This window comes from Spermophilus citellus, assembly GCF_964194105.1.
Source record: "Spermophilus citellus genome assembly, chromosome: 1".
Lineage (NCBI taxonomy): Eukaryota > Metazoa > Chordata > Mammalia > Rodentia > Sciuridae > Spermophilus > Spermophilus citellus.
The window spans coordinates 225746269-225774018 of record NC_138182.1 but is presented as its reverse complement, the minus strand read 5'-3'; the positions used below and the strand labels follow the sequence as shown (position 1 = coordinate 225774018).

Here is a 27750-nt window from a genome sequence, read left to right as displayed (position 1 = left end):
TAAGAGTATCAAGAATATATGAAATTGAGATGGGTATGGCAGCAGGCACCTATAATCCAAACTATTTGGGAGGCTGGGACATGATGATCACAAATTTAAGGCAAATTTGCCTGGGAAAATTAGTGAGTCTGTGTTTCAAAAAAAAGGTAAAGGGTATTCCTACGGGTGTAGCTCAGTGACACAGCACTACTCTAATGTGTGGGGGCCCTGGGTTCAATCCCCAGGACCACAAAAAGTTTAAAAATCAAAAGTATTACTTCTCTGTACTATTTTTTTCCCAATTTCTGTGAATGTGTATTCAGTTATGTGTATATAACTATATTTGTAATAGATGTCACTATAATCTAGGCTACTAAATTTTTCGGTTGTCAAAACAAAATATTAATTTTCATTTAAATGGTACCTTCAACCTTCATCAACCACATTACTTTTTTTTTTTTCTTTCTCTAAGTTACCACATAATTTAAGATCTACATAGTCAATACAAATTACTGGCAGGGACAAGTTCATTCAATCAATACTATCAGATCCATAAAGCATCTTTCCCCCTAGAAGAAACAGTTAACTCATTTCTTACCTCATATCGCCTATTTCTTCAGTATTAATGGATTTGACCAATATGGGTGCTGGTAGTAAAGGGTTTGGCATTAACTGAGCAGCATCCATAAATTCTTCTGTAGCATTGGTTGGGATTTCCACCAGAGTTAAAATGAATGCTTGTTCATCCTCTCCATCTTGTACATCAGCAAACAGATTCACTATCGAAGTTGAAATGTTATTAATGAAAAAACAAAAAAATCATTTATTTCATCTCTAAAAAGAGAGCCTCATGACAACTTGTCATCAAGACTAAAAAACTAAATTATACCCCCCAAGCATCACTACAAAAAATTGTCGTAAATAGTACCAAACTATTGGGTAACAGGTTGCTGGATCTTTCTGGATAAATTAACCAAAAGAATAATTAACCAAAAGAATAATTTCACAAAGGGCACAGCCAGAAGAATTCATAATTCTGAATAACAAAACTGATATACAAAATAGTTTATTTGTTGCCTAACTATAAACACTATAAACAAAAAAGAATTTGTGTTTTCCATAGTTAAATTTAAAAATCATATTAATTAATACTATGATACCTCACTGAAGCAGATTATTATACCTGTTAGGTCTTCAGAATTGATTACACTCTCTTGTTGGACTTCTGGGATACTGGTTGGTATACACTGCCATAAAAAAATAAAATGAAAGAGTTAGGTTTTAAAAAGTTTCCCTGACAATGTGATACATAGTGAAGAGATAACTTCAAAATGCAATGACTTATCTTAAACATATACAATTTTCCCAGTTGAGATGATTTTTGAAGTGACATAATAGGGAGACTCAAATCCCTCAACCTCTCTGATCACACAAGCCATATGTAAGTGACATATGAATGGAGGCAAACTGCTCTCCTCATCTCCAGAGTGGCTTCCTCCAATTTGTTTTCCACAGAACTGCTAACACCATTTTAAAATGCAACCCTGATTGTAATTCTCCAGTGCTTAAAATCATAACACTTTCATTTTGCAAACTGTCAATAATTAATTCAGGGAAGATTCACCAAGGGATGCCAAAATTATTGGGTAACAGGTTGCTAGATCTCTCCAGATAACTTACTACTACAAAGTAGAAAAGATGCTTTTATAATGAAGAAATCTGTCAAGTACCATTCTAACCAAGTGCTCAGTCTGACATGTAATACAAAAGAAGACAAAATCACCTACATAGTAATCTTGCCTAAACACTGACTCCAATAACAATATCAGGAGCCAGGTATGGTGTATATGCCTGTAATCCCAGCAGCTTGGGAGGCTAAGGCAGAAGGATGTGAGTTCAAAGCCAGCCTCAGCAACTTAGTGAGGAACTACCTCTAAATAAAATATAAAAAAGGGATGGGGATGTGGCTCAATGGTTAAGTACCCCTGGGTTTAATTCCTGGTACCAAAAATCAAAAATAAAATCAGAGGCTGGGGTTGTGGCTCAGTGGTAATACACTTGCCTAGCACATGTGAGGCACTGGGTTCAATTCTCAGCATCACATACAAACAAATAAAATAAAGGTCGATTAACAACTAAATATATATATATATATATTTATTATATATATATTTATTATATATATATTAAAATATTAAAAATATATATATTAAAAATAAATAAATTCATACTGTGGAGCCATCTAAAATTGTTTAAAATTTTAAGTTCACAAACAAAAGAGAGCTACTCTAGATTAAGGAGAGTAAGAAGAAATGACAATGAAATGCAGTGTGACAATCTTGATTGGGTATTCAGTTAAAAACAAAAAAGCTCTAATGGACATCAGTGGGACAAGGGTGAAACCTGAAAACGAACAATATATTAAGTAATATTATTGAATCAATGTTAAATAGTATGATAATACTAATTGTGAGAAGAGTACTCTTACTTCTCTGTAAGAGAATATCCTTGCTTTTATGAATAGACAGAAGATACAAACACACTATTTAGGGGTGACAGCTTGTGTTTGCAACTTACATGCTGCTTTTTTGTTTTTTAAAGTACTAGGGCTTGAACCCAGGGGCCTGGTGCATGCTAGACCAAGTGCTCTACCACTGAGCTATATCCTTAGACCTTTTTATTTTTTATTTTGAAAGTAAATCTTACTAAGTTGCTGAGTGTCATGCTAAACTGCTGGGGCTGCCCTTGATTTTGCAATCCTCCTGCCTCAGGCTCCCTAGTCACTCATAGGCTTGTGCCACCAACCCTGGTTCAAAAGCTTCAGTTTTTTAAAGTATTTATCTATAGAGATGGATAGCAAGACAGAGTAACAAATGAAGCCAAGTGTTAATAATTAATGAATCCAAGGGAAAAGTATGAGTTCTTTGTTAGATTCTTATAACTTTTCTTAGTTTCAAGTTATTTCAAAATAAAAGGCTACAATTTAAAAGTTGGAGGTGGGCAGGAATCTCAACTATGGAAGGAGCCAAATTCCTTAGGGAGTCATCAAACTCCTTTTATGATTTGCCTGTAGGCTGCCTTCCTAACTTCCTCTCTAACCACTTTCTTCATTTATATTCACTCAGTGATTTGGGGAGTGGTTAGGGGGGACACTGGGGATTGAACTTAGGGGCATTTTACCACTGAGCTGCATCCCCAGTCTTTTTTACTTTTTTATTTTAAGGTAGGGTCTTGCTAAATTGCTGAGGCTGATCTCGAACTTACAATCCTGCTTCAGCCCCCCAAGATGCTAGAATTACAAAAGTGTGCCACCATACCCAGCCTCAAGTTGATTTTATGGGTTGGGGAGCATGGTGCTGTGGATTATACTCAGGGGTGCTTTACCACCACTGAGTTATTTCCCTGGATCTTTATAATTTTTATTTTGACACAGATTCTCACTGAATTGCTGCGGCTGGCCTCAAACTTGTGATCCTCTTGCCTCTACCTCCCAAGTCCCTGGGATTACAGAAACATACCATGGTGCCAACCCAACTCAGTGATTTATAATCCTTGAACATGTCATACTGTTTCACATCTTATTTTTTTTACACGTGTTCTTCACCCTTTTATTGACCATTATACTCATTCTTCAAGATCAAGCATTCTCGCACTTAGGGAACTTTTAAAAGAAAATCTTATTGTCTGGGCCTCATTCCCAGAAATGAGATTGGTTTGACTGGGTGGAAGACAACTGGTACAGAGTCCTGTTCAAATCTCCAACAAAGTATCTTTCAAACCAAGCTTAATCATTCATTTAGTCAGCAGTTTCCTGAAGATTTATCTTCCAATACCTCACAGTACCTCAATCATACTTGCTCTGTTAATAAACTCCTCAGATCCAGGAGCTAAGAAACAAGAAATGAATTCTCTGTGTATGTTTATTTAATTTTTTCTTCACAACAATCCTGAGTAACAGCTCTATTACCTCTATGCTCCAGAGACTAAATACACTCTGTTGAAATTCTACCACAGTAGAGTTTACGAAAGTAAAACTATAGGGAAAATGAATCAGTGACTATTAGGAGCTGGTAGGGAAGGAGAAGGGTGACTATAAAAGACAAGTGGGGAATAAGGATGATGGAACTGTTCACATATTGGTTACATGAGAACTTCTAAAACTACAAAGGGTAAAGTTTATTACATGCAAATTATACTTCAATTTTTCAAATGGGAAAAACCCCTCCTACCCCTTCTTATAATCTGTTCTTTTACCTCTGGCACAGGATGTTTGAGCACACTGTCTCCTTCTGTGTTCTTTCTCAGGAGCTCTTCAAAAGAACTCTCACCAAGATCCCTACCCGAATCAAGGGTATAGGGTCCTTGCTCAGAGGAAACAACTGGAGTAACTGACACTATCTCAACCTCTTGAGATCTCTCCTCTTGATCTTCATTTCTGAAAGAAAGTTGTAGTATATGTTACCTGAAATCAGGCAAACCATCATGGGATTATTTTTAGAGATTGGTGTAATTAGATCATCCAATTTAATGATTTTCAAGATTTAAAAATATATTTGATGCAACAGAACTCCTCAAGCAAATTCTTACAGTTATAGCCTTTGGTTACAGCTGAAAGAGAAAATGAACTGAATTTCAGACTCTATTTCCTCTTTTACCTTTCTGTTAAGTTTGCTTCTTGTGAAATACTGGTCCCTTTGATATCATGTACAGATGCCAATTTGTTCTGCTCCTTACTCTCTGTTGTTGTAACTTGCCCAAGGCTTTTCTCTCCCAATTCTGTTGCTTTGGAAGCATTTTTCTCAGTTTCTTAAATAAAAAAACACACGTAAGATACAGTTCAAAACAGAACAGCTAAAAATCTCCATATTAGAAACATTCTCTCTTAAACAATAGACCACTATGTAGTAACTCCTCCAAACTCTTCTTAATCCAAAAATCAACATGGCAGCAGAATGGTTCTGGCCAATGAGATTTCTGAATAGTAAACAGATGTTTAATGAATCTTGTACTGTAATACATTTCACTCCTGGCTGCCACAGCAATTGTGTCCCTACTTTATGGTAACAGTACTCTAGTACTATCATCAAAAATAATAGTGTTGTTAAAAACTCCCACCCAAAAGAGGTACAGAGTATAGATGAAGTCTGGCTAGGTCCACCTTAGGGGAGATTTTGGGAAGGGAGTTGTATGACAAAGATGTCATAAAGGAGAAGAAAATATTTCTGCGGCTCTAGTGATTGAACCTGGGGGCCCTTAACTACTAAAACCACATCCCCACCCCTTTTCAAAATTTTTATTCAGAGACAGGGTCTTGCTAAGTTACTTAGGGTCTTGATAAGTTGCTGAGACTGGCTTTGAATTCCTGATCCTTCTGCTCAGCCCCCACAAGCTGCTAGGATTTCAGGCATGGGCCACTCACTGCCCATTAAGCTTTGGGTGCAATATAGAATTTTTTGCCACGTGTCTTCTGTGTATACCCCTCCCATTTTTAAAATCTTATTTATTTATTTATTGTAGTTACAGATGAACAGCATGGCTTTATTTATTCATTTGTAGATAAACACATCTCTTAGACACAATATCTTTATTCTATTTATTTATTTTTATGTGGTATTGAAGATTGAACCCAGTGCCTCACACGTGCTAGGCAAGTACTCTGCCGCCGAGTTATATCCTTAGGCATGTATATCTTTCTAAGAGACATTTGAGTATTCATACACACACAGGTACATACACACACACCAAAAAAAGAAAAAACCTGATTAGGCAAATACAGCAAAATGATACCAATTACTGAAACCAGTTGGCAGATTTATTTTATAGCTCATGTGATATTTTGTATTTAAAAACAAAGTTAAAATAATTTTAACAAATCATCCCTTTGAAATACTAATATGATTTCTGTGTCAAAGCAATTTTATAGTTTGTAAGTGAAAAATAAAATTTACCTCTTTGAATTTCTACTTCTTCCCCTTTTAAAACACAAAAACCAGGAACTTTCTGATGAGCATGAAACCTGTTGGTCCGTAAAACTTTCTCAAGATTTGGCTTTGGCTTGACAAATCTACTTCTCATTCTCAAATTATTGGTCACTTTAGAAGTTGTATTCCTAAAATGTACAAAGATAATAGAAATTTATGAATTACTAAAGAATTCTTTTACTCTCTCACACTGATTGCAGTTAACGCAATACCTTTCAGGTATCATGGTATACTTAAGTGTTCATTTCTTAATTCTAAAATTACTAATTACTACATTTACTGGAGGTCTTGAGAAGAAAACCTGTAGAACATAGAATACATTTACATAAATCTTTTAAATTAAATCTTCAAAGACAGATAACACTGTTATAATTTTAATAAGTAAATCATTAAACTCTAGATCAACCAATTTGTAATTTAATTGGTGAGAAATTAACATTGTTACAAGCATTACTCAAATCTATTAACTAAATTTATGATGGGTTTAATAACATTTAATAATTGAATATAAAATAAACCTGGTCAATGTAGCATTCTTCTTGACTTCTTCCATTAAACCAACTTCTTCTCTAGTACTTTGTTCCTCCAGTACAATCTTGTTTTCTTCAAATGATGCAGGAGATGTACTAATGACAGGTGTAAAAACCTCCTGATATTCATGAACAATTTTGTGATTTACATTATCTGGGATAAAAGGGATATGACTTTTATCCTTTGAATGAACATCAGGAAACACACATACTCCTACTACAGAAAAAAATAGGAAATTAAAATTGACCCAGTATAAATAGATATCCAAGTGAAAATTAATTCTTCAACACTTAATAATTATAAAATTCTACGTTATTATTAAAGATTGCTCTTTTTGGATCCAAACTTAAATTCATGATCTCATATTTCATTTTGGGGATTTGACCTGTAATGAGCTTAATAATTCTTATGACTAAAATTTTGTGCTACTGAAAGTAATGCATCCCCCCGCCTTTTTTATAAAATTAATGGACTATATACTTTTTTTAATTTTTCTTTTTTAGTTGTAGTTAGACTCAATACCTTTATTTTATTTATTTATTTTTATGTGATGCTGAGGATTGAACCCAGCGCCTCACACGTGCTAGACAAGAGCTCTACCACTGAGCCACAATCCCAGCCCTGATCTCTTTTTTAATTACTTCCAATGATTGCATAATGCCGAATGGATTTCAAGACAGGACTGCCTTCATTTATTAGCTTTTAAGATCTATATTTTATGTCTTCAAGATTTGTGACAAGCGTTACTATAATACTCTGTCATTGAGAATGAAGCTCTATAGCATAGGGAACACAAATCATACTTTCCTAATAAATATAGTGTAACAAGCATAAACATCTAACAACTAAAATGAATGGCAGATAAGTCATTAACAAAGTAATTACCAGAAACACAATTAGCATGATTTTTCACTTAATGTAGTTAAAGATAATCAATGGCAAAGACCATAACTTGTAAGTCCAGCTCAATATATTAAAAAATAGAGAGGATGTGGAGAAAAGGGTACACTTGTACATTGCTGGTGGGACTGCAAATTGGTGCGGCCAATTTGGAAAGCAGTTTGGAGATTCCTGGGAAAGCTGGGAATGGAACCACCATTTGACCCAGCCCTTCTCGGACTATTCCCTGAAGACCTTAAAAAAGCATGCTACAGGGATACTGCCACATCGATGTTCATAGCAGCACAATTCACAATAGCTAGACTGTGGAACCAACCCAGATGCCCTTCAATAGATGAATGGATAAAAAAAATGTGGCATCTATACACAATGGAGTACTATGCAGCAATAAAAAATGACAAAATCATAGAATTTGCAGGGAAATGGATGGCACTAGAGCAGATTATGCTTAGTGAAGCTAGCGAATCCCTAAAAAACAAATACCAAATGTCTTCTTTGATATAATGAGAGCAACTATGAACAGAGTAGGGAGGGAGAGCAGGAAGAAAAGATTAACTTTAAACAGAGACATGAGATGGGAGGGAAAGGGAGAGAAAAGGGAAATTGCATGGAAATGGAGGGAGACCCTCATTGCTATACAAAATTACATATAAGAGGTTGTGAGGGGAATGGGAAAATAAACAAGGAGAGAAATGAACTACAGTAGATGGGGTAGAGAGAGAAGTTGGGAGGGGAGGGGAGGGGGGATAGTAGGGGATAGGAAAGGTAGCAGAATACAACAATTACTAATAGGGCATTATGTAAAATTGTGGATGTGTAACCGATGTGATTCTGCAATCTGCATTTGGGGTAAAATTGGGGGTTCATAACCCACTTCATTCTAATGTATGAAATATGATATGTCAAGAGCTTTGTAATGTTGTGAACAACCAATAAAAAATTAAAAAAAAAAAAATAAAATAAAAAATAGAAAGGCAATTTGTAAATCAATGGAAATGTAACTGATGTGACACAGCAATCTGTATACGGGGTAAAAATGGGAGTTCATAACCCACTTGAATCAATCTGTGAAATATGGTATATTAAGAACTATGTAATGTTTTGAACAACCAACAATAAAATAATTAAAAAAAAAAAAATCTAGATTGGCATTGTCTTTTGGCTTCTGTCCAAACTATCACAGGGCTGGAGATGTGGCTCAAGTGGTAGCGCGCTCGCCTGGCATGCATGCGGCCCTGGTTCGATCCTCAGCACCACATACAAACAAAGATGTTGTGTCCGCCGAATACTAAAAAATAAATATTAAAAGATTCTCTCTCTAAAAAAAAAAAAAAAAAAAAAAAAAAAAAAAAAAAAACCAAACTATCACAACAGTTTAAATTCTCTCAATGATTGTGAAAATCTTTTCAAGCAGCAAATCCTTTGCTAACGATACGAGTATAAAGTGACAAAATAACCTCAATTAACCAATGATGCTTATGATGATTAACATAAGCCATTAGAGCAACTATTCAATGAATCCAAATTATTCTTTTCTTTTTGGTACCAAGGATTGAACCTAGGGATGCTTAACCACTAAGCCACATCCCCAGCCCTTTTACTTTTTTGAGACAAGGTCTCGCTAAGTTGCTTAAGGTCTCACTAAGTTGTTGAGGCTGGCCTTGAACTTTTGATCCTTTTAGCCTCCCAAGTTGCTGGGATTACAGGCCTGTATCACCACACCCAGCTTCAAATTATTCTTAAGAAACTAAATGCACTATCTCAAAATGGTTTTCACCACACCTAAAGGGGCTGACAGTGGATGAGGACAGGCACAGTGGTAGGGAGGCTGAGGCAGGAAGATCTCAAGTTTGAGGGCAGATTCCGCAATTAAGCAAAGCCCCAAGCAACTTAGCGTTACCTTGTCTCAAAATAAAAAATAGAAAAGGTTGGGTATGTGGCTCACTGGTAATGTGCCCCTGTGTTCAATTTCCAGTACAATCTAAAAAGAAAACATAGCAAGAGGGGGAGGATGGATCAACACATAAGTATTACCATTTCTGGAAAACAACAGTGATGACAATTTCAAATGTAAAAGGCTTATTTATTCAAAACATGGGTGTAATTTCTTAACAGATTTTAAGTTTTTTTTCTCATTGGTAGGACTTAGCTTTCACTCTTACCATCACCCTGTTCAGTGCTGATCTCTGACTGCAATACTAGATCTCCCATTGTTAGTAAAGTTATGGCAGCTTCAGTACTTCCATCATTGGTGCCTTGTGAGGAAATATAACAAAATTAAAACAGAAAAACAAATCTGGCAATTAATTTACTTTAAAAAGACTGTTAGCTCCGTTGTTTATTTTCCTGCAATGGATTTCAATATCCTCTGTTATTCCCTTACTAGTGCTGTGTTTTGTTCAGTTTATACACTACAAATTTAAAAAATCATCAACTGGTGGCTCTTATTTACTAAACCATTTTCTCCCATAAATAATGCATTCAAAGAAAATGTCCTCATCTTTGTAAATTAAGAGGAAACACTCAACAAATACTTTTCTGAACTTTCAGCTCACCTTTTAAAAGTAGTATCCCAAGGATTTAAGTTTATAATAAAGATAACATACAACACCTGAACATTTTTGTTCAATTCTTCAGCACACTGACTCATTCACTATGACCAGTGCTAAATCATTGTGCTAGTGCTAATCAAGTAGTTTTAGCAGTTTCCTTAACAGTTACCTGGTTCATCTTGGGTCTGTTCACCTGTGGTTATTTCCTGAAAGAGGAAAAGATAGGGAACATCTGAAGTATTTCCCCCAAACACATGCACTGTCTCTCAAGAAATATTACATTTTATAGATCTTTCTATACCTTTAGTTATAATAATATTTTAAATTTATGATTATTCATAATATTTCATAAACAAGAAGAAAATAATAGCAAATTCTTTTCTCTCTTGCTTCTAATTTTACCTCTTCTTAAATGTAAGTTTTAACTCTAATCATCCTGCTATGTACACCTAACCATTTCTACTTTTTTACTTTTATAATCCTTCAAGTCCAGTCAAATCTGTTACTAGCTTTTACTGAAATCTGAAGAACATCACAAATTTTTTACACTACTAGGTGGCTTAAAACTTGAATATAGATGGCATAAAGCTCAGTGGATGGATCAGCCTAATATATTAAAAATCTAGTTTGGCATTTCTTTTGGCTTTGTCCAAACCATTGGAACAGTTTAAACTAAATTACTGCAATGAATGCAATTGACCTTCATAACATATTTGTCATCTAATTGTGAAAAACAACTTGTGTTTAGCATGCAAAAAAGTTCAATCCTCAGTACCACCAAAAAAAAAAAAGAAAAAAAATTAATAAATTGAGAAATTACAGGATCCATTTTAAGAGCAATACCAGGAAGAGCTCCATTGATCTATTCCCCAGTAAAACTGGTGAAAATAACATTAAAAAAGCAAAGCATTTAAAGCCTCTGAATGGCCCTAAAAACAAAAGGTGAATATGAAGAAACATCAATTCAAGATCTATAAAAATTTATTTATAAATAAAGGCAAGCATTTATGTGAACCTTGGGTGCTCTCTCCTCCTTTTCCCAGTTCTCACGATAGAGATGGCACCTCAGACTGCTACAGCCAAGAAAACAAGGCCCCTCTCCCATTGGTCCCAGCTGGAAAGCTTTCTTCCCAAGGGGAGCAGGACTTCCAACATTACAAGACAACCACATAAATATGGACATAGAAACCTTCAATAAAATAATAAACTCAGGGCTGGGGATGTGGCTCAAGCGGTAGCGTGCTCGCCTGGCATGCGTGCAGCCCAGGTTCAATCCTCAGCACCACATACAAACAAAGATGTTGTGTCTGCCGAAAACTAATAAATAAATACATATTTAAAAAATAATAATAATAATAATAAACTCAATCCAGCAACAAATAAAAATGACACATCATAACTAAACAGGTTTTATCCCAGGAAATTAAGGTTGACTTAACATCCCAAAATCAATGTAATACAATCAATATAATAAAAGAAAAATCATACAATCATCTCAATGGATAACAGAAAAAAATATATGATAAATTCTACCATCCTTTCCATGATAAAACACACAAAAAGCTAGAAATAGAAGAAGGGAATTTCCTCAACCTAATAAAGGGCATCTAGGAAAACCCACAGCTAACATTATTCTTCAGTGAGAAACTGGATGCTTTCCCCAAAAACCAAGACCAAGTCAAGAATGTCCACTCTTAGCCAGGTATAGTGACATCTACCTATAATCCCAGGGGTGTGGGAAGCTGGGACAGGAGGATCACAAATTTGAGGCCAGCCTCAGCAACTTAGTGAGACCCTCCTCAACAAATAAAAAGGAGTGAGGATGTAGCTTAGTGGTAAAGGACCCCCAGCTTAAATCCCAAGTACAGACTTAAAAAAAAAGAATGTCCACTCTCTAAGAAACATTTAACTAGAGGTTCTACTCAGGGAAATTAGGCAAGAAAAAGAAATAGCATTCAGATCAAAGAGTGTTGCAGACTGAATTGTGTTCCCCACAAAAATATGTCACCCTTATTCCAATATATCTGGTGTCCTTACAAGAAGATGAGAAAAGACACAGACACATAACAGGGAAAATGCCGTGTGGTATTGGAGGCAGAGAATGGAATTATGCTGGTCAAACCATGAAACGACAAGCACCGCCAATAACAACCACCATGGAGGGGCTGGGGATGTGGCTCAAGCGGTAGCGCGCTCGCCTGGCATGCGTGCGGCCCGGGTTCGATCCTCGGCACCACATACAAACAAAGATGTTGTGTCCGCCAAAAACTAAAAACTAAATATTAAAAATTCTCTCTACCGCTCTATCTCTAAAAAAAAAAAAACCACCATGGAAATCATGAAATGATTTCCCCCTCAGAGCCTCCAGAAAGAATCAATACACTGTGATTTGGGGCTTCCTTCTCAACTTCAGAACCTTGAGAGAATAAATTTCTATGGCTTTGAGCCACTTCAGTTTGTGGTGCTTTGTTACAGTTGCCTAGAAAACTAGTATAGAAAGCATGAAGTAAAACTAACTGTATTTGCAGATTATTTGATTTTGTACAGAGAAGATACTAAGGCATCCACTGAAAAATGAGTTTAGCAAAGTTGCAGGATACAAGATCAATATATAAAAATCAATTATGTTTCAATATACTTGCAACAATCCAAAAGTGAAATTAAGAACACAGTTCCAATCACAATAATGGTAAAAATAATAGCACACTTGGAAATAAATTTAGCAAGGAAGTGCAAAGCTCACATTCTAAAACTACAAGCCATTTTTGAAAGAAATCAAAGAAGTTCTAAATAAATAGGAGGACTATGGGTGTAGCTCAGTGGTAGAGCTACAATGGTGGGTGGAATGCTTGTAGTATGCATGAGGTCCTGGGTTCAATCTTCCAAAAAAGGAATATACCCCATGTCCATGGACTGAGAGTCAACAGGTTAAGGCTGCAACTTCTTCCCAAAGATCTATAAATACAATGAAATTCCAAACATAATCCCACCTGACTTCTTTGTAGAAACTAACAAGTTAATTTTAAAATTCATATGGAATTAAAGGGACTCAGCCAAAATAATTCTGACAATAATAAAATATTTATTGTATTTATTATTGCACTTCTCAACTACGAAACTTTGTACAAAGCAACAATAATCAATGTAGCATCACTAACCTAAGGATAGCTATGGGTCAATGGAAAAGAATTAACAGTCCCAAAATAAACCCATATATCTATTATAAACTGATTTTTGACAAGGATGCTGGAACCATTCAATGAAGTCTCTTCAAACAAATGGTGCTAGGGCAACTGAATAGTCACATACAAGAAGGAAGTTGGATAAAAAGATTATCACAATATTTACAAAAATTAACTCAAGATAGATCAAAGACTTAAACTATAAAACTTTTAGAAGAAAAATAGTGGTAAATTTTTATGACTTTGGATTTGGCAAAGGATTCTTGATATGACACCAAAAGCAAAAGCAACAACAACAACAAAATCAATCAGGAGCCAGGCACAGTGGTGCACACCTATAATCCCAGTGACTTGAGAGGCGGAGGCAGGAGGATCATTAAGTTTAAAGCCAGCCTCAGCAACTAAGCGAGACCCTAAATAACTGAGCAAGATCCTGTCCCTAAATAAAACATTAAAAGGGTTGGGTATGTGGCTCAGGTTAAGAGCCCCTGGGTTCAATCCCTGGTACCAAAAAGAAGAAAAATAAAATCAATTAGACTTTCATCCAAAGTAGAAATTTTTGTGCTTTAAGGCAAATAATCAAGAACATGAAAAGATAGCTCATAGAATGGAAGAAAATATCTATTAATCATACATCTGACAATGGAATTGTACCTAGACTATATAAAGAATTCTATGGGATGGGGATGTAACTCAGTGGTAGAGCAACTGCCTAGCATGTGTAAGGTCCCTGGTTTAATCCCCAGTATCACACACACACACAAAACAAACAAACAAACAAACAAACAACAACAACAAAAAAAAACCTTACAACCAATTAAAAAAGATCTGGGAGCTGGGGTTGTAGCTCAATGGTAGAGCAAGTACTTGCCTCACATGTATGAGGCACTAGGTTCAATCCTTAGCACCACATATAAATACACAAATAAGTAAATTATTTATGTATTTACAACTAAAAATAAAAAAAATAAAAATATAAAAGATCTAAATCAACATTTTCTCCAAAAAAATACTGATGGGCAATACACACATAAAAGATACTCAACATCATTAGTCATTAGGGAAATGCAAATCAAAACCATAATGAGACAATACACTCCCAAGCATAGATCAAAAGAAGTCAAATAAGTGTTGGCAAAATGTTAATAAACGGGGACCTTTAAATACTGCTGATCATTATACAATATTATACTATTTCTATAAAATGTCCAGAATAAGAAAATCTATAGGCAAAAAGCAGATAATTGGCTGGGCACAGTGATGCACATCTAACTACTTGGGGAGGCTGCAGCAAAAGAAGAGGATTACAAGTTCGAGTTCAGCAAGTTCTTTTTGAGATCCTATCTCAAAATAAAATATAAAAAAGGGCTGGGAATACAGCTCTAGGGTAAAGTGCCCTGGGTTCAATTCCTAGTACCAAAAATATAGTTGGTAATTTGTTCCATAAGCCTATAGAGATTTGCAGGGGAAATAGGGAGTGACTACAAATGGATATGGAATTTGTTTTTGAGGTGATAAAAATATTCTAAAAATTGATTTGTCATACTTGCACAACTCTGTGAATATACTAAAAAAAATCACTGAACAGAACACTTTCAATGGGTGAACTATACAATGTGTATATTATATATCATTAAAAGCATTTTCAAAAAGTTACAATTCCATGCTGGGCCTGATGGCACACTGTAATCCCACCACCTTGGGAGGCTGAAGCAGAAGGATTGCTAGTTTGAGGCCAGCCTCAGCAACTTAGCAAGGCCTTCAGCAACTTATAAGACCCCGTTTAAAAAAAAAAAAAAAAAGTTGGATGTAACTCAGTGGTAAAGCACCCGGGTTCAATCCCTAGTGCCAAAAAAAAAAGGACAATTCCAAGTGTTCATTTGCAAAAACAAGGTTAAATACTAAATATGAAAGAATGGCAAACAAAATGAAACTAAATATATTTTAAGTAATTTACATTTGACATAGATTTAATGCAATAGAATTTTCATATAAAAGTCTATCACTTATCAGCCTTTTGGCTAAGATCAAATGTAAAGTCAACAGGGACATTAAAAGCTCTAAACACACACACACACACACACACACACACACAAAGAAAACCAATGCTTTCCAAGTCAAATACAAAATCCACGACTATTCCCAAACTTTTACTATTTATACTAACAACTCCATACATGAGAGAAACATCAAAGAACTGAAAACTTAAAGCAATCAAAGTAACCCTATAGTCTTTTGAAAGTAAACAAAGGACAAAAGACAAAACATTAACATGGATACTTACAAATGATGATGTATTCAAATTTTTTTCTTCTTTTACTTCCTGAGTAGATACATCTGTGTTTGAAAGCTCATGTTCAACAACAGTTACACATCCTATATCTGCAACATTCTCAGTTATTTCAAGCTGTCAAAATAAATGTTTTATTATTTTCCACATGAACAAATAAAATTAAATTTCAAATGAAGGAAACAATTCACATTCACACAAAATTTAAAAAAAGAAATGTGATTCTAAAAACTGATTGATAGCAATTTGTCAAAAGTAAAACATTTAAAGTTTTTGAGAGGGCTGTGACTATTACAACCAGTAACCAAAAATTTTAAGGCTTAATCATAGTGCCTGGCATTTCATTTCTCATCCTCCCCACCCTGCCCCTAATTTTCCCCAATTTCTTCCATTTGTTAACATTTATGAGGTGCTTCCTAAAAACCAGAGGGATATGGGCATAGAGGCACAAACCAAATAAGGCACATTTGGTCCCTGCCTTCAATAACTCACAATATGCAAGAAACACAGTAATAAATGAACTATACAGTGTCATACATGCTATAATAGAGAGGAGTTAAAGTGCTTTAAAAGACTGATCATCACCTCATCCCCAGTACAACAATCTTTTCCCAAAGTCCCAAAGCTTACACGATTCTTGACACCCATGGAAATGGGTTCACTCACAGTTATTCTCATGTGGCAGCCCTACTAGTCAAAGAGCCCCTATGATCAGAGTTTAAAAAGACACTAATTTAATCTCCTAAAATATATACACTACAATATGGCTCCTATTCCCTTATTAACAGAAAGATAAATGCTGCGCCCCTCCCCTGATTCAGGCAATGGCAAGGCCCTACTGAGGTGGATGGTGCAAGGCGTCCATCTTCTGGAGGAGTGCAGTATGTTTCTGGGAATGGGCTGGTTTGTTTTTGTATTCCTTTAATAAGTATAGTTGTGATTTCTCATATGACCATTAAGTATGAAGGAAAAAACATGACTTTCCCAATTAATGCAACTACTTCTAAGAATAGATCTGTTTGCTCTAAATACAATGATTCAGCTGTGGAGCATAAATTGTTAATGTCTAATGAAAACTCCCTGTATTCCTGTCAAGGAAGTTTTTGAGAAATTAAATTAAATCTAGAGAAGAAGAATTAATGTTAAGAAGACAGATTAGTGCTTAGTACTGGGCAACTTGTTCTTGTTCCTGTGCACAATGGTTTGTGCTCTTACTCTTGTTTGATTAAAATTAATAACAAGTTAACCACATGCCGTAACCATGGCACCGGTTCCAGTCAGTAAGTCAAGAAAGAATAGTCAAGGTATAGGCCAATAGTTGGGACATTTCTAACTATTATTAAAAGTTAACTAAACAGAAACAGCTCAAAGCAAAACTAGAACTGAAAGGAAAAATGCTTGCTTATGCATAAGCCAAGATACATTCTTCTGTTATAATTGTCGCTACGTAATATTTTCTTTCTTTGAATAATGATTCCTGTTTGTAACCACAAAGTAATGTGAGCCTGCCAAAATGAAAAGTATATATGACCAACTTCACAAGTAAAGACTGGGATCAGCACCTTCACTTTGGTGTCTGTGTTGTTTCTCCACCCCCCCTTTCGCTGACTCCTCACCATCTGTTCGTCTCCTGAGACCCCCCTGTTGGAGCTGGACTCCGAGATAAGTATAAAGCACTATGTGATTCAATAGAATGTATGAGTATAGGAATGAAGTCTGAGAATCTGTCTTCAAGATGTAGTTACTAGGGCTGAGGTTGTGGCTCAGTGGAAGAGCGCTTGCCTAGCATGTGTGAGGCACTGTGTGTTCAATCCTCACCACCACATAAAAAAATAAAAAAGCAAATAAAGTTATAAAAAATGTTTATTTAAAAAAAAAATAGTTACTATAGTTCTTTGTCTTTCTTCAAATGCAAAACTAAAATAAAAATCTTCATTAATATCCAAAAGGTCTGGAATGAATTTAAAATTTCAAGAGATTTGTGAAAATAAAATATATTCCGAAAAGTTGGAAATGGGTAGGGAAAGGGAATATTCTAGATAATTTTAAAAAGTTGATTCTTCAGGCTTCATACAGCTTACTAATGCTGTATTTTTTTTATAAGAGCTATACTAAGATATAATTTACATACCATAAATTCATCCTTTTCCTTTTTTATAGTACTGAGGAGTGAACCCAGAACCTTGTGCATGCTAGGCAAGAGTTCAAAACCTGAGCTACCCCCAACCCCAATTTGCCCACAAAGTGTACAATTCAATATATTTTGGAATACTTATAGATGTGAGCAAACATCATCACACTCAATTTTAGAACATTTTCATCTCCTCAAAAAGAAATCCCATACCTCTTAGCTATCACTTTTCCAACTTCTCCCCTTCATTTCCCAATCCCACTAATCTATTTTTTCCATAGATTTTCCTACTTTGGACATTTGATATAAGAATAATCATGTATGTGATCTTCTGTGACTGGCTTCATTCACTTAGTATGTTTTCAAGTTTCATCAATATTAGAGCTTATATAATTTCATTTTATTTCAATGCTTTTTAAAGAACATATAAACAAATGTTGACATGTAAACAAATGTTAACATTTAAACAATTTTCATTTTAGTAAGCTGACTAAAAGGAATATAAGTTTTCCCTGTTAAATTATTATTATTAATTGGGGGTTCATAACCCACTTCAATCTAATGTATGAAATATGATATGTCAAGAGCTTTGTAATGTTGTGAACAACCAATAAAAAAAATTATTATTATTACTGCTATTAAATAAGAAGATATTCTGTGTTAATTCAGGGATACATATTAAAATCTACTTTCAGAAATTAATTTTTTTTAAGAAATTAATTTCTGATATCAGTTTTCACTAGCAATCTATCTTCATGCAAAGAAAAATACAAAATATATAACTAAACTATCATGTAGTATACTAATCAGCTGTCTTTCCACAAAATTCACTATTCTTCTGTTTGATTTCAACTAAATCTTTAATTATCTTTACTTTAAATTTTTCATTACAAAAAGCCACCTGTTTTGTGTCATTTTCAGTTAGTTTCAAGAATCTATAGTATGCTGTGATTAATAGTGAATAAAATAAAATTAAGTTTTGATTTTCATTCTTAAGTGTGACTCTACAGATTCAGGCAATCCATTACTTCTTAATGGATCTATCTTAACATTAAGGTTAACTTTAACATTATTTGAACTGTTTTATGTTTATGTTTCCCACTGATTATCCCTACCACAATTAGCTAACTCTTGATTCTACTTCAAATGACTCAGAAACTATTATGAATAGACAAAACTGATTCAAAATGCTTCTCTTTAGTCAAATGACTGGCTAAAACTAACAGAACAAAAAACTTTGAATTTACAAAGTTGGAATACTAAACCAAGAGGAGAAAAAAAAAGACTAAGGAAGCAAAATATGTTCTACCTCAAACTCATTAAGATAACTACCACTTTAATTAAAAGTGTACAGCTGAGTACAGCTCAGTGGTGAAGTGCAGTATCTAGAATTCATGAGGACCAGGGTTTGATTACCAGCATAGCAAAAAAAAAAAAAAAGTTAGAAAATAACAGCTGTTGGGTAAGGATATGAAAAACTAGAATACCTGTCACTGCTAGTAGTAAAATGATATAGCCACTATTAAAACAGTGACAGTCACTAAAAAAGATTCAATATAGAATTATTTTGTAATCCAGTAATTCTACTTATGAATACATTCCCCAAAAGAACTGAAGGCACAGATTCAAAGAGATATTTGTCTTACATGTTCACAGGAAGACAAATTAGAATAGCCAAAATGTGGAAACAATTTAAGTGTTCATTGATGGACAAATGGATGAACAAAAGGTGAGAGAGACACAAAAATATTATTCATCCTTTAAAACAGGAAAGACATTTTGGGCTAGCCACATAGCCCAGTGTCAGAGCACCTGCCTCATATGTGCAAGAATCTGTCTGGGTTCAATCCCCAACATCACCAAAAAAAACCACAAAATTAGGAAGGATATTCTGACATATGCTACAACTTTATAAATGAACCTTGAAAACATTATGCTAAGTAAAACAGGCCAGTCACATAAGGACAAATACTGTATGATTCCACTTGCACGAGGTTTCTACAGAGTTAAATTCAGAGACAAAAATTAGAATGGTGGTTGCCAAAGGTTCAGAGGTAGGAGAAACGAGGGATTATTGACTAACAGGTATAGAATTAGAGTTCTGCAAGATGAAGAGTTTTATGAAAGGATGGTGATAATGGTAGTACTGAACTGTACAGTTAAAAAAATGTTAAGATGGCAAATTTTATATAATGTGTATTTTATCAATTTTTTTCAAAAAAGGATAAAAAAGTCCCTTCTATATCAACCAGAACTAAGTCTGACCCTATTATAAAAAGTTACAGGAAATATCTTCCCAAACATTTTAAAAATTAATAAAAAAGCATATTAAGCAACTTCTACATAAAAGTATAGGCAGAATTCTATCACTACTGTTCTACCGGTTCCCTTGCTGAGTCTTGGACATAGGGGCTGAGTAATCAGAGGAGGTCACAGAAGGCCACTTTTAGTGATTCCTTAAGCTATTCATTAGGTCCTAAACAGATTATATCTGGTGGCAGTTTATTTAGAAAAGGAACTCTTCAAATCCTAATATCTACTAAGAGAAGAAATAATGATCCATTAAAAGAAAAAGGAAGAAAAGTATAAGTTGATGAAATGTTAAAGATTCAAAAATTAGTACCTCTTCCATTGTTTCCTCAATCTGAGCAGAAACAGGTTCAGGGGATCTCAGACCAATAGGAACAAACACTGGTGCCTTGTTTAATTCTTCTGGGGCAAGATGATAGTTTTCTTCTTCATAGTCAGATTCAAAATCTTCAGCATCATCTTCATCTTCTTCCTGGGAAGCCCGAAGAGTCACCAGCGTTGACTTGGAAGCTCTAGGTTCCTTCTTTGAGGTTTTACCCCGAGTTCGTTTTGATCCACGCCCTTTAGTGACATTTGGTTTGATCTTCCTATGTGTTCTCCTTTCACTATGATCTGTCTCACACACAGAGGCAGTACTTCGATCCAGAGCAATTTTGGAGGAATCTGATTCTTTTAACAATTGTGGACGGCTATATGTTTAATTAAAATAACAATATGGTCATATATGCAATAATTTTAATGAAAACCAAGGTGTTGAGAGTGAAGTCTCAGTTCAGTCATTAAAACGAAAACTCCCACCACCAATTCTTTTAAAGACTTATGTCATGAAAATAATAATTAACTACTACTTATTTCTCATTAAGAATTCTGCACAGTAATGTTTAAATTCTGGGCTATTTTTCCCCATTATAAGTGGTGGTAGAGATGAAATTTTTAAAAACTTGTAATTATTAGAACAAAAAGGGATAAAATACATGGAATAATTATAGACTGTGGGATCAAATAGTGATACTGATTTATCTTACTGGGTGAATAGTTTAGGTTAAAAGAAAAAGGGCAGACAAAAAAATTTATCAGAGCAATGCTGTTTTCTAGAACTTAGGTTCCTTCCCACTTTCTTCAAAAACTAGAAAAGAACCGGGTGTGGTAACACCTACATGTGATCCCAGCAGCTCAGGAGGCTGAGACAGGAGGATTTTGAGTTCAAAGCTAGCAATGGTGAGGCACTAAGCAACTCAGTGAGACCCTGCCTCTAAATAAAATACAAAATAGGGCTGGGGATATAGCACAGTGGTTGAGTGACCCTGAGTTCAATCCCCAGTACCCCACCCAACCCCTGCAAAACAACCACCTAGAGAAGGGTACCATTCATTCGTGCTTAAAATCTCATATGAATTAGTACTCTAATAAACATTACTCTTTGATCAGGCATTTGCTATTATCTAACAGACTTGACACCCACAAATTATACATCTGGGTGTACAACTGAAAATCAGAAAAAAGTAAAATGTAGTAAATAAACACTAAAATTAGGAAACAAACTTATAAATAAAAAACAATCTCACTTCTGTTCATAAGCCATGTTTTTGCTCTAACAGTAATTTAAGGTAAGACACCTATAAAGAATAAGTGATTTTTATTTCCTACTCTATTTGTTAAAGAAAATATTACCTTGTTACTTTACTGAGATATTGCTCTTCTACAATTGAAGACACAAAATTAGTTCCTACATTTTCCTCTCCAACACTTCCAGATGGTCCAACTTCTTCTAATTGAGCATCTTTTTTGGCCAAACTAGATTCTCTAGAGCCTAAAAAATCTTTTCTTGCTGAAACCTCCATAGATGACAGATTCTCCGCTTTTTCCTTAAATTTAAGATGAAAAAAGGTAATATTACCACAGAAAGAATCTCTATGTAAATTTAACTGTTTGGCCTAAAACTCTAATACTGCACAGATACACAGTGATCAGTTTCTAAATGTTTCATGAAAACAGTTATAGTATAAAAGTCAAAATTAGCCAGTTACCGTGGCACACACCTATGATCCCAACTACTCATAAGGATAAAGTAAAAGGATCACAAGTCCAAGACATGGTGGCACACATCCATAATCGCAGCTACTCAGAAGGGTAAAACAAAAGGATCACAAGTTCAAGACCAGGCTAGCAATTTAGCAAAATCCTGTCTCAAAACATAAAATGATCTCAGCTACCCAGGAGGCTAAGGCAAGAGAATTAAAAGTTTGAGGCCAGGCTGGGCAACTTAGCAAGACCTTATCTGGAAATAAAAAATAAAAAGGGCTGGAGATATAGTTCAGTAGTAGAGTGCCACTGAATTCAATCCCCAGTATTGCAAACAAAATAAAATAGGGCTGGGGATGTGGCTCAAGCGGTAGCGCGCTCGCCTGGCATGCATTGCGGCCCAGGTTCGATCCTCAGCACCACATACAAACAAAGATGTTGTGTTCGCCGAAAACTAAAAAAAAGATATTAAAATTCTTTCTCTCTCTCTCTCAAAATAAAATAAAATAAAAAGGATTAGGGATGTAGCTCTATGACAGAACAATTGCCTGCAATGAATGAGGCTCTGGGTTCAATTCTAGAACCACGCAAAAAAAAGTTAAACTAGTAAGGTATGGTGGTACACACCTATACCCCCAGCTACTTGGAAGGTTGAGGCAGAAGGTTCACAAATTCAAGTGAGACCCTGTACTAAAATAAAATTTTGTAAAAGGGGTTGGGGATAATAGCTCCATGGTAAGAGTACTTGCCCAGGAGGAAGGCCCTAGGTTCAATCCCCAGTATTGTAAAACAAAACAAAATAAAATAAAAAGTCAAAACTGTATTTCACCAATACTCTCCTTCACAATTCTGACAGAAGAGAGCCTGCTAAAAGAAATTTTCCCCAAAAACTTACTTTTAGAAAGAAATGGATGTCAGAATTCCCTTGCTGTGGCAAATTATCTTCTTGTTTGCTTGTCTTACTTTGATATGTACCTTTTTCTATACCTGGTTCCTCTTTCTTACTGTGTGCCCTTCCCAAATTTGGCTTAGACTTTTGGAATTTCCTTCTTATCAATTGTGCTGGAGTAGGAACATATGGTTTATTTTCATGTCTGAAAGGAAGTGTAAATCACATTGAAAAAATAAAATCAGAATTCCTTATTGATATAACAGCTATTCAATGAAGTTGGATACAAACCAATTCTAAATTCAAAGCCTTATATACAAATTGGAGATAAAACCAAGTATGTAAAATAAACTCCTACATTGCTGATATAAAAGTAAAAGCATATAAGCTGGGCTGGGAATGTGGCTCAAGTGGTAGCGCGCTCGCCTGGCATGTGTGCGGCCCGGGTTCGATCCTCAGCACCACATACAAACAAAGATGTTGTGTCCGCTGATAACTAAAAAATAAATATTAAAAAAAAATTCCCTCTCTTTCTCTATCTCAAAAAAAAAAAAGCATATAAGCTTTTATAGCTTCCATTTTATGTATATATTGGGAATATTTTTATAATATGTATCTTTTTTACTTTATTATTGATTTTGATGTGTAGTTTCATGCTGCTTTAAGTAATTTTTAGAGAAATAACTGAAATACCCAAAACCAGTAGCTGAAAATGATTTCATAATGGTACATCAAGCAAATGCCTTCTATTAGACTCTAAAGCCTACACAAATACACAATAACCACCTGGGCCTTCTGGCTCAAAAGCAGGCTTGAGGTTAAGAATCTATTTTTCTACCATATTTCCAAAGGCTCACAGAAAACGTGAGGCCCTGGGTTCAATTCCCAGCACTAGGGATGGAGTGGGAAGGAGGATACAACTCTCACAGAAAAGGGTTTATTGACAGTCATGTCGTAAGATTTTTAACTTAATCCATTTGTATATGCCATATCAGACAAGGTTTTAACATACAGTAGTAGAATCACAGCTTTTAGGACAACCCAAATATCAATCTTATGGTTTCCCAGAAATATTTAAGCAACTGGCAAGGAACTAAATTAAGAAATATAAAACCTAACATAAATTTTGTTATACGAGTTCTCTAAAATATTTGTATTCAAAAACTAATCTGGGGCTGGGATTGTAGGTCAGTGGTAGAGTGCCTGCCTAGCAGGTGTAAGGCATCGGGTTAGATTCTCAGCACCATATATAAATAAATAAAATAAAGGCCCATCAATAACTAAAAAAAGATACATTTAAAAAACAAACTAATCCTAAGAACATATTTAAATAAAATATCTAGAAAACAAAGTACATAGACATTTCCAAATATACCAATCTTACAAAATTCTAGTAGTAAAACACCAAGAAAGTTCACATCATGTTTAAAAAGATACAATTCTGGCTAATGCATGCCAGTATAAGCTAAAGTATTTGGGAAAACAAGTTATATTTAAGTTAACTTAAATAAGTTATACTATAAGTTATACTACAGCTTTATCAATTGTGATTTTGCAAAGATATTGAAGAAGAAAAATACATACATAAATTCAACGTGCTTCTGAGATGAAAAGAAACAAAACTAATATTAGACATAAGAATAAGCTATTTTAAAACTAAAAAATTTCAAATTTTACAAGTAAGCTGAGATGGTTTCTCTTGGCTACAGTACAGCAACAGTTGGTATAAACTTTATGATCTAGAAAAAGTTAAAGATTAAGACAGGGGACTGGGGTTGTAGCTCAATGGTAGAGTGCTTGCCTAGCCCACATGAGGCACTGGGTTCAACCCCCAGCACCACATAAAAATAAATAAAATAGCCAGGCATGGAGGTGTATGCCTGTAATCCCAGCAGCTTGGAAGGCTGAGGCAGGAGGATTGCAAGTTCGAAGACAGCTTCAGTAATTTAGCAAGGCCTAAACAACTCAGTGAGACGGTCTCTAAATGAAATACAAAAAAAGGGCTGAGGATGTGACTCCTGAATTCAATCCCTGGCACCCGCTCCCCCCAAAAGAAATACTAATATTAATGATAAATAATATAAAGATATTTTATCCATATACAACTTTAAAAAAATATTTAAAAAAAAAGAAAGAAAAGGCACGGGATTGATTTCTACACAGGAAGTCTTAATAGTTACAATTCTCTCATTAAAAAATACAAAGGCTAAGCTGGGCATGACTGTAATCCCAGCAGCTCAGGAGGGTGAAGCAGGAGGATTTCAAATTTAAAGCCAGCCTGATTGTAATTTAGCGAGGCACTTAAGAACTTGGCGAGACCCTGTCTCTAAATAAAATATTTAAAAAGGGCTGGGGATGTGGCTCAGTGGGTTAAACGCTCATGGGTTCAATTCCTGGTACAAAAAAAAAAAAAAAAAAAGGCTAAGCATATTTGAATCATGAAAAGCTTCTTTCAGGAAACACTGTTCATATATAGTAGAAGCTTACCAATCTGAAAGTCATAAATCCTGAAAAATTAAATTTAAATTCTAAATTGCCAATATTACTTTAAACTATTTAAGTCCTCCAGGTCTACTTAGTCAATTATAGATGAGAACATTAAGAGAAACCAACCTTGAAAGTCACTAATACGTAAAAGCCCACTAGAGTAAATATCAAAATCCTCACAGTGTCTCTACACAACCTATCTTGATCGTCCAGCCTTTAACTCTCCTATGTCTACCACTCCTTGCTCTCACTCTGGTCCACACTGGCCTTTCTGCTGTTTCTACAAACATGTCAGGCATACTCTGAGTACTTCTGAATTGCTGTTCCTACTTCCTGGACATTCTCTTAACCTATTCCTTCACTACTTTTATTTATTTATTTATTTTAAAATTTTTTAGTTGTTGGTAGACCTTTATTTTATTTATTTATATGCGGTGCTGAGAATCTAACCCAGTGCCTCATACATGCCAGGCAAGTGCACTACTGCTGAGCCCCAACCTCAGCCCCATGTTCCTTCATTTCTTTTAACTTTTGTCTCCAATGGTACTCCTTCTCCAGCACTTTTTGTTTTTTTCTAATTTATAGTTATTTATTCAAGTTATTTCTCTTGTTTGTAATCTGTCTCCTCTATTCAAAATAATCTTCACAGTGACAAAAATTTTTGTTTCTTCAGTCTCTTATTATCAGCACTTAGAACAATGTCTGGCACAAAGAGGACACTAAAATATTTGTGAAATGAATGAACAAGAATAAGGTCATAAAATTCTGTCAGATCAAAACCAGATTAAATTATATACAGAAAAGAACAACATAATTAGTAACTAGGAGAGTCAAAGATGTAAACAGGTTCATCTTTAAAGTTTGGGAGAAAGTGTTTCCTAGAATCATTAAGGGAAATTAATTATCAATTCTCCTTGGAATCAGTCATCAACCTAATCCAATAGCATTTCTGAAAGAAGTGTATTTGTAATACACTTTAGTGAAAAAAACACTACTAAGCATCAGTGACTTCATTTAAACATCAAATTATTAAAAAATGAAGAAATGGCTTACCCATTTCTTAGTCATTTCATTAAGAATTTGAAATTAATGGGAAGTAAAAATTGACCTTAATCATAAAATGAAAAGACTATCGAGAAAAGAAAAAGTAAACAAAGTGAATCCATACTAAACCAATAAATGTTTTACACTAGAAACCTATTCCAATGAAAGCAAACTGTTTAAAACAACCTAAACTCAACAGCACCCTGTGTTCAGAAAGATGATATAACATGGTTAAATTTTTTTTCTATGACTTCACTTAACTAGAGAATAAAAAGATATAATAATGTCTCTTCTGCACCACCTCCACCCCCACCCCCCACACAAAACCACTATCACTCCATAATTAAAGAACACTGGACAGTCAAAGTAAACCCATAGGTGCTGAAGACATCCTAGAATGAATAAATATTTCACTAAAACATACTCTAGTTATAAAGATAACATCATAAATTATATGGATCATGAATTATATTCAGAAAGGAAAGGTGTTTTTTACTAAAGAAGCTAATACTCCTACTTTAATACTAGTAGTAAAGCAGACTGCAAGAAATATGTAAAAGCATTAATGACAAAATGTCTACTAACTGCAACTTATTTAAACTCATTTTACCATTTGGCTTAGATGTAGTTACCTCTAAATAGAGTATCTAGTAAGTACTTCATAGCACTTATTAAGTCTGATTTTTACTTATAAATCTCTAAAGATACAAAGGAATCCTTTAAGTATTTTTAAAAAATAAAGCAAAAGAAAAGAACCTTAAAATATAACAGTTTAGCTTTAATGACAAAACTAAGGATAGCTGCCAAACATTCAGATTATCAGCAATGTGACTCTTAAAATATTTAAAGAATTAAATTTAAAATATTCTAGTTCATCCAGGCACGACAGCCAACACCTATAAACCTAGCAATTCAGGAGGCTGAGATTAAGAGTATTCAAGTTCAAAGCCAGTTTTCCAACTTAGTGGAAAGTACTCCTGGATTTAATCCCCAGTACCAAAAAATAAAAAACCTTCTAACTTAATTATTACTTTATCCTTTCATAAAATTTTCAGAATACAAAGTTATATAAAATTATGCAAAAATCCAAACAATGAAAACATTTATGCTTTTCTCATTAAAAGCAAACTTACCTCATCTTTTCATCTAAAATATTTCTTTCATTAACATGAAGGTTTTCTACAAGAACCACATGACTTTGATTTTCATCCATTCTGCATTCTGAAACTTTGGAGGATACAGCTTCAATTTCAGTTTCAAGTTGAGAATTTGACTGAAAAGATAAAACCATATTAATGTATGTATGTTTTTATTTTACAGAAGAACATACCTCCCAAAATACTTCAATCATTAAAAAGGCTATCTAGTTTAATTTTTTCTTTTTTTTAGTTGTAGGTGGACACAATACCTTTATTTTATTTATTTATTTTTATGTGGTGCTGAGGATCACAC

At 34.5% G+C, this 27750-nt stretch overlaps 1 protein-coding gene across 6 annotated transcripts in view; it reads right to left on the bottom strand.

Annotated features, from left to right (window-relative positions):
• BDP1 (BDP1 general transcription factor IIIB subunit) overlaps positions 1-27750 on the bottom strand; it is a 99994-nt gene that overhangs the window by 15300 nt on the left and 56944 nt on the right. For 5 of the 6 annotated variants that reach the window (XM_081284665.1, XM_081284666.1, XM_081284667.1 and 2 more), the window contains exons 22-34: positions 27432-27571; positions 22774-22972; positions 21528-21721; positions 20170-20545; positions 15410-15532; positions 10113-10149; positions 9554-9646; positions 6479-6707; positions 5928-6088; positions 4635-4785; positions 4234-4414; positions 1163-1226; positions 578-758 (exon numbers count right to left, since the gene is read on the bottom strand). In XM_081284665.1, coding sequence (XP_081140791.1) covers positions 578-758; positions 1163-1226; positions 4234-4414; positions 4635-4785; positions 5928-6088; positions 6479-6707; positions 9554-9646; positions 10113-10149; positions 15410-15532; positions 20170-20545; positions 21528-21721; positions 22774-22972; positions 27432-27571 — 2129 coding nt within the window. The remainder of the gene's footprint in view (positions 1-577; positions 759-1162; positions 1227-4233; positions 4415-4634; positions 4786-5927; positions 6089-6478; positions 6708-9553; positions 9647-10112; positions 10150-15409; positions 15533-20169; positions 20546-21527; positions 21722-22773; positions 22973-27431; positions 27572-27750) is intronic. The other variant, XM_081284668.1, reaches the window with a different exon arrangement.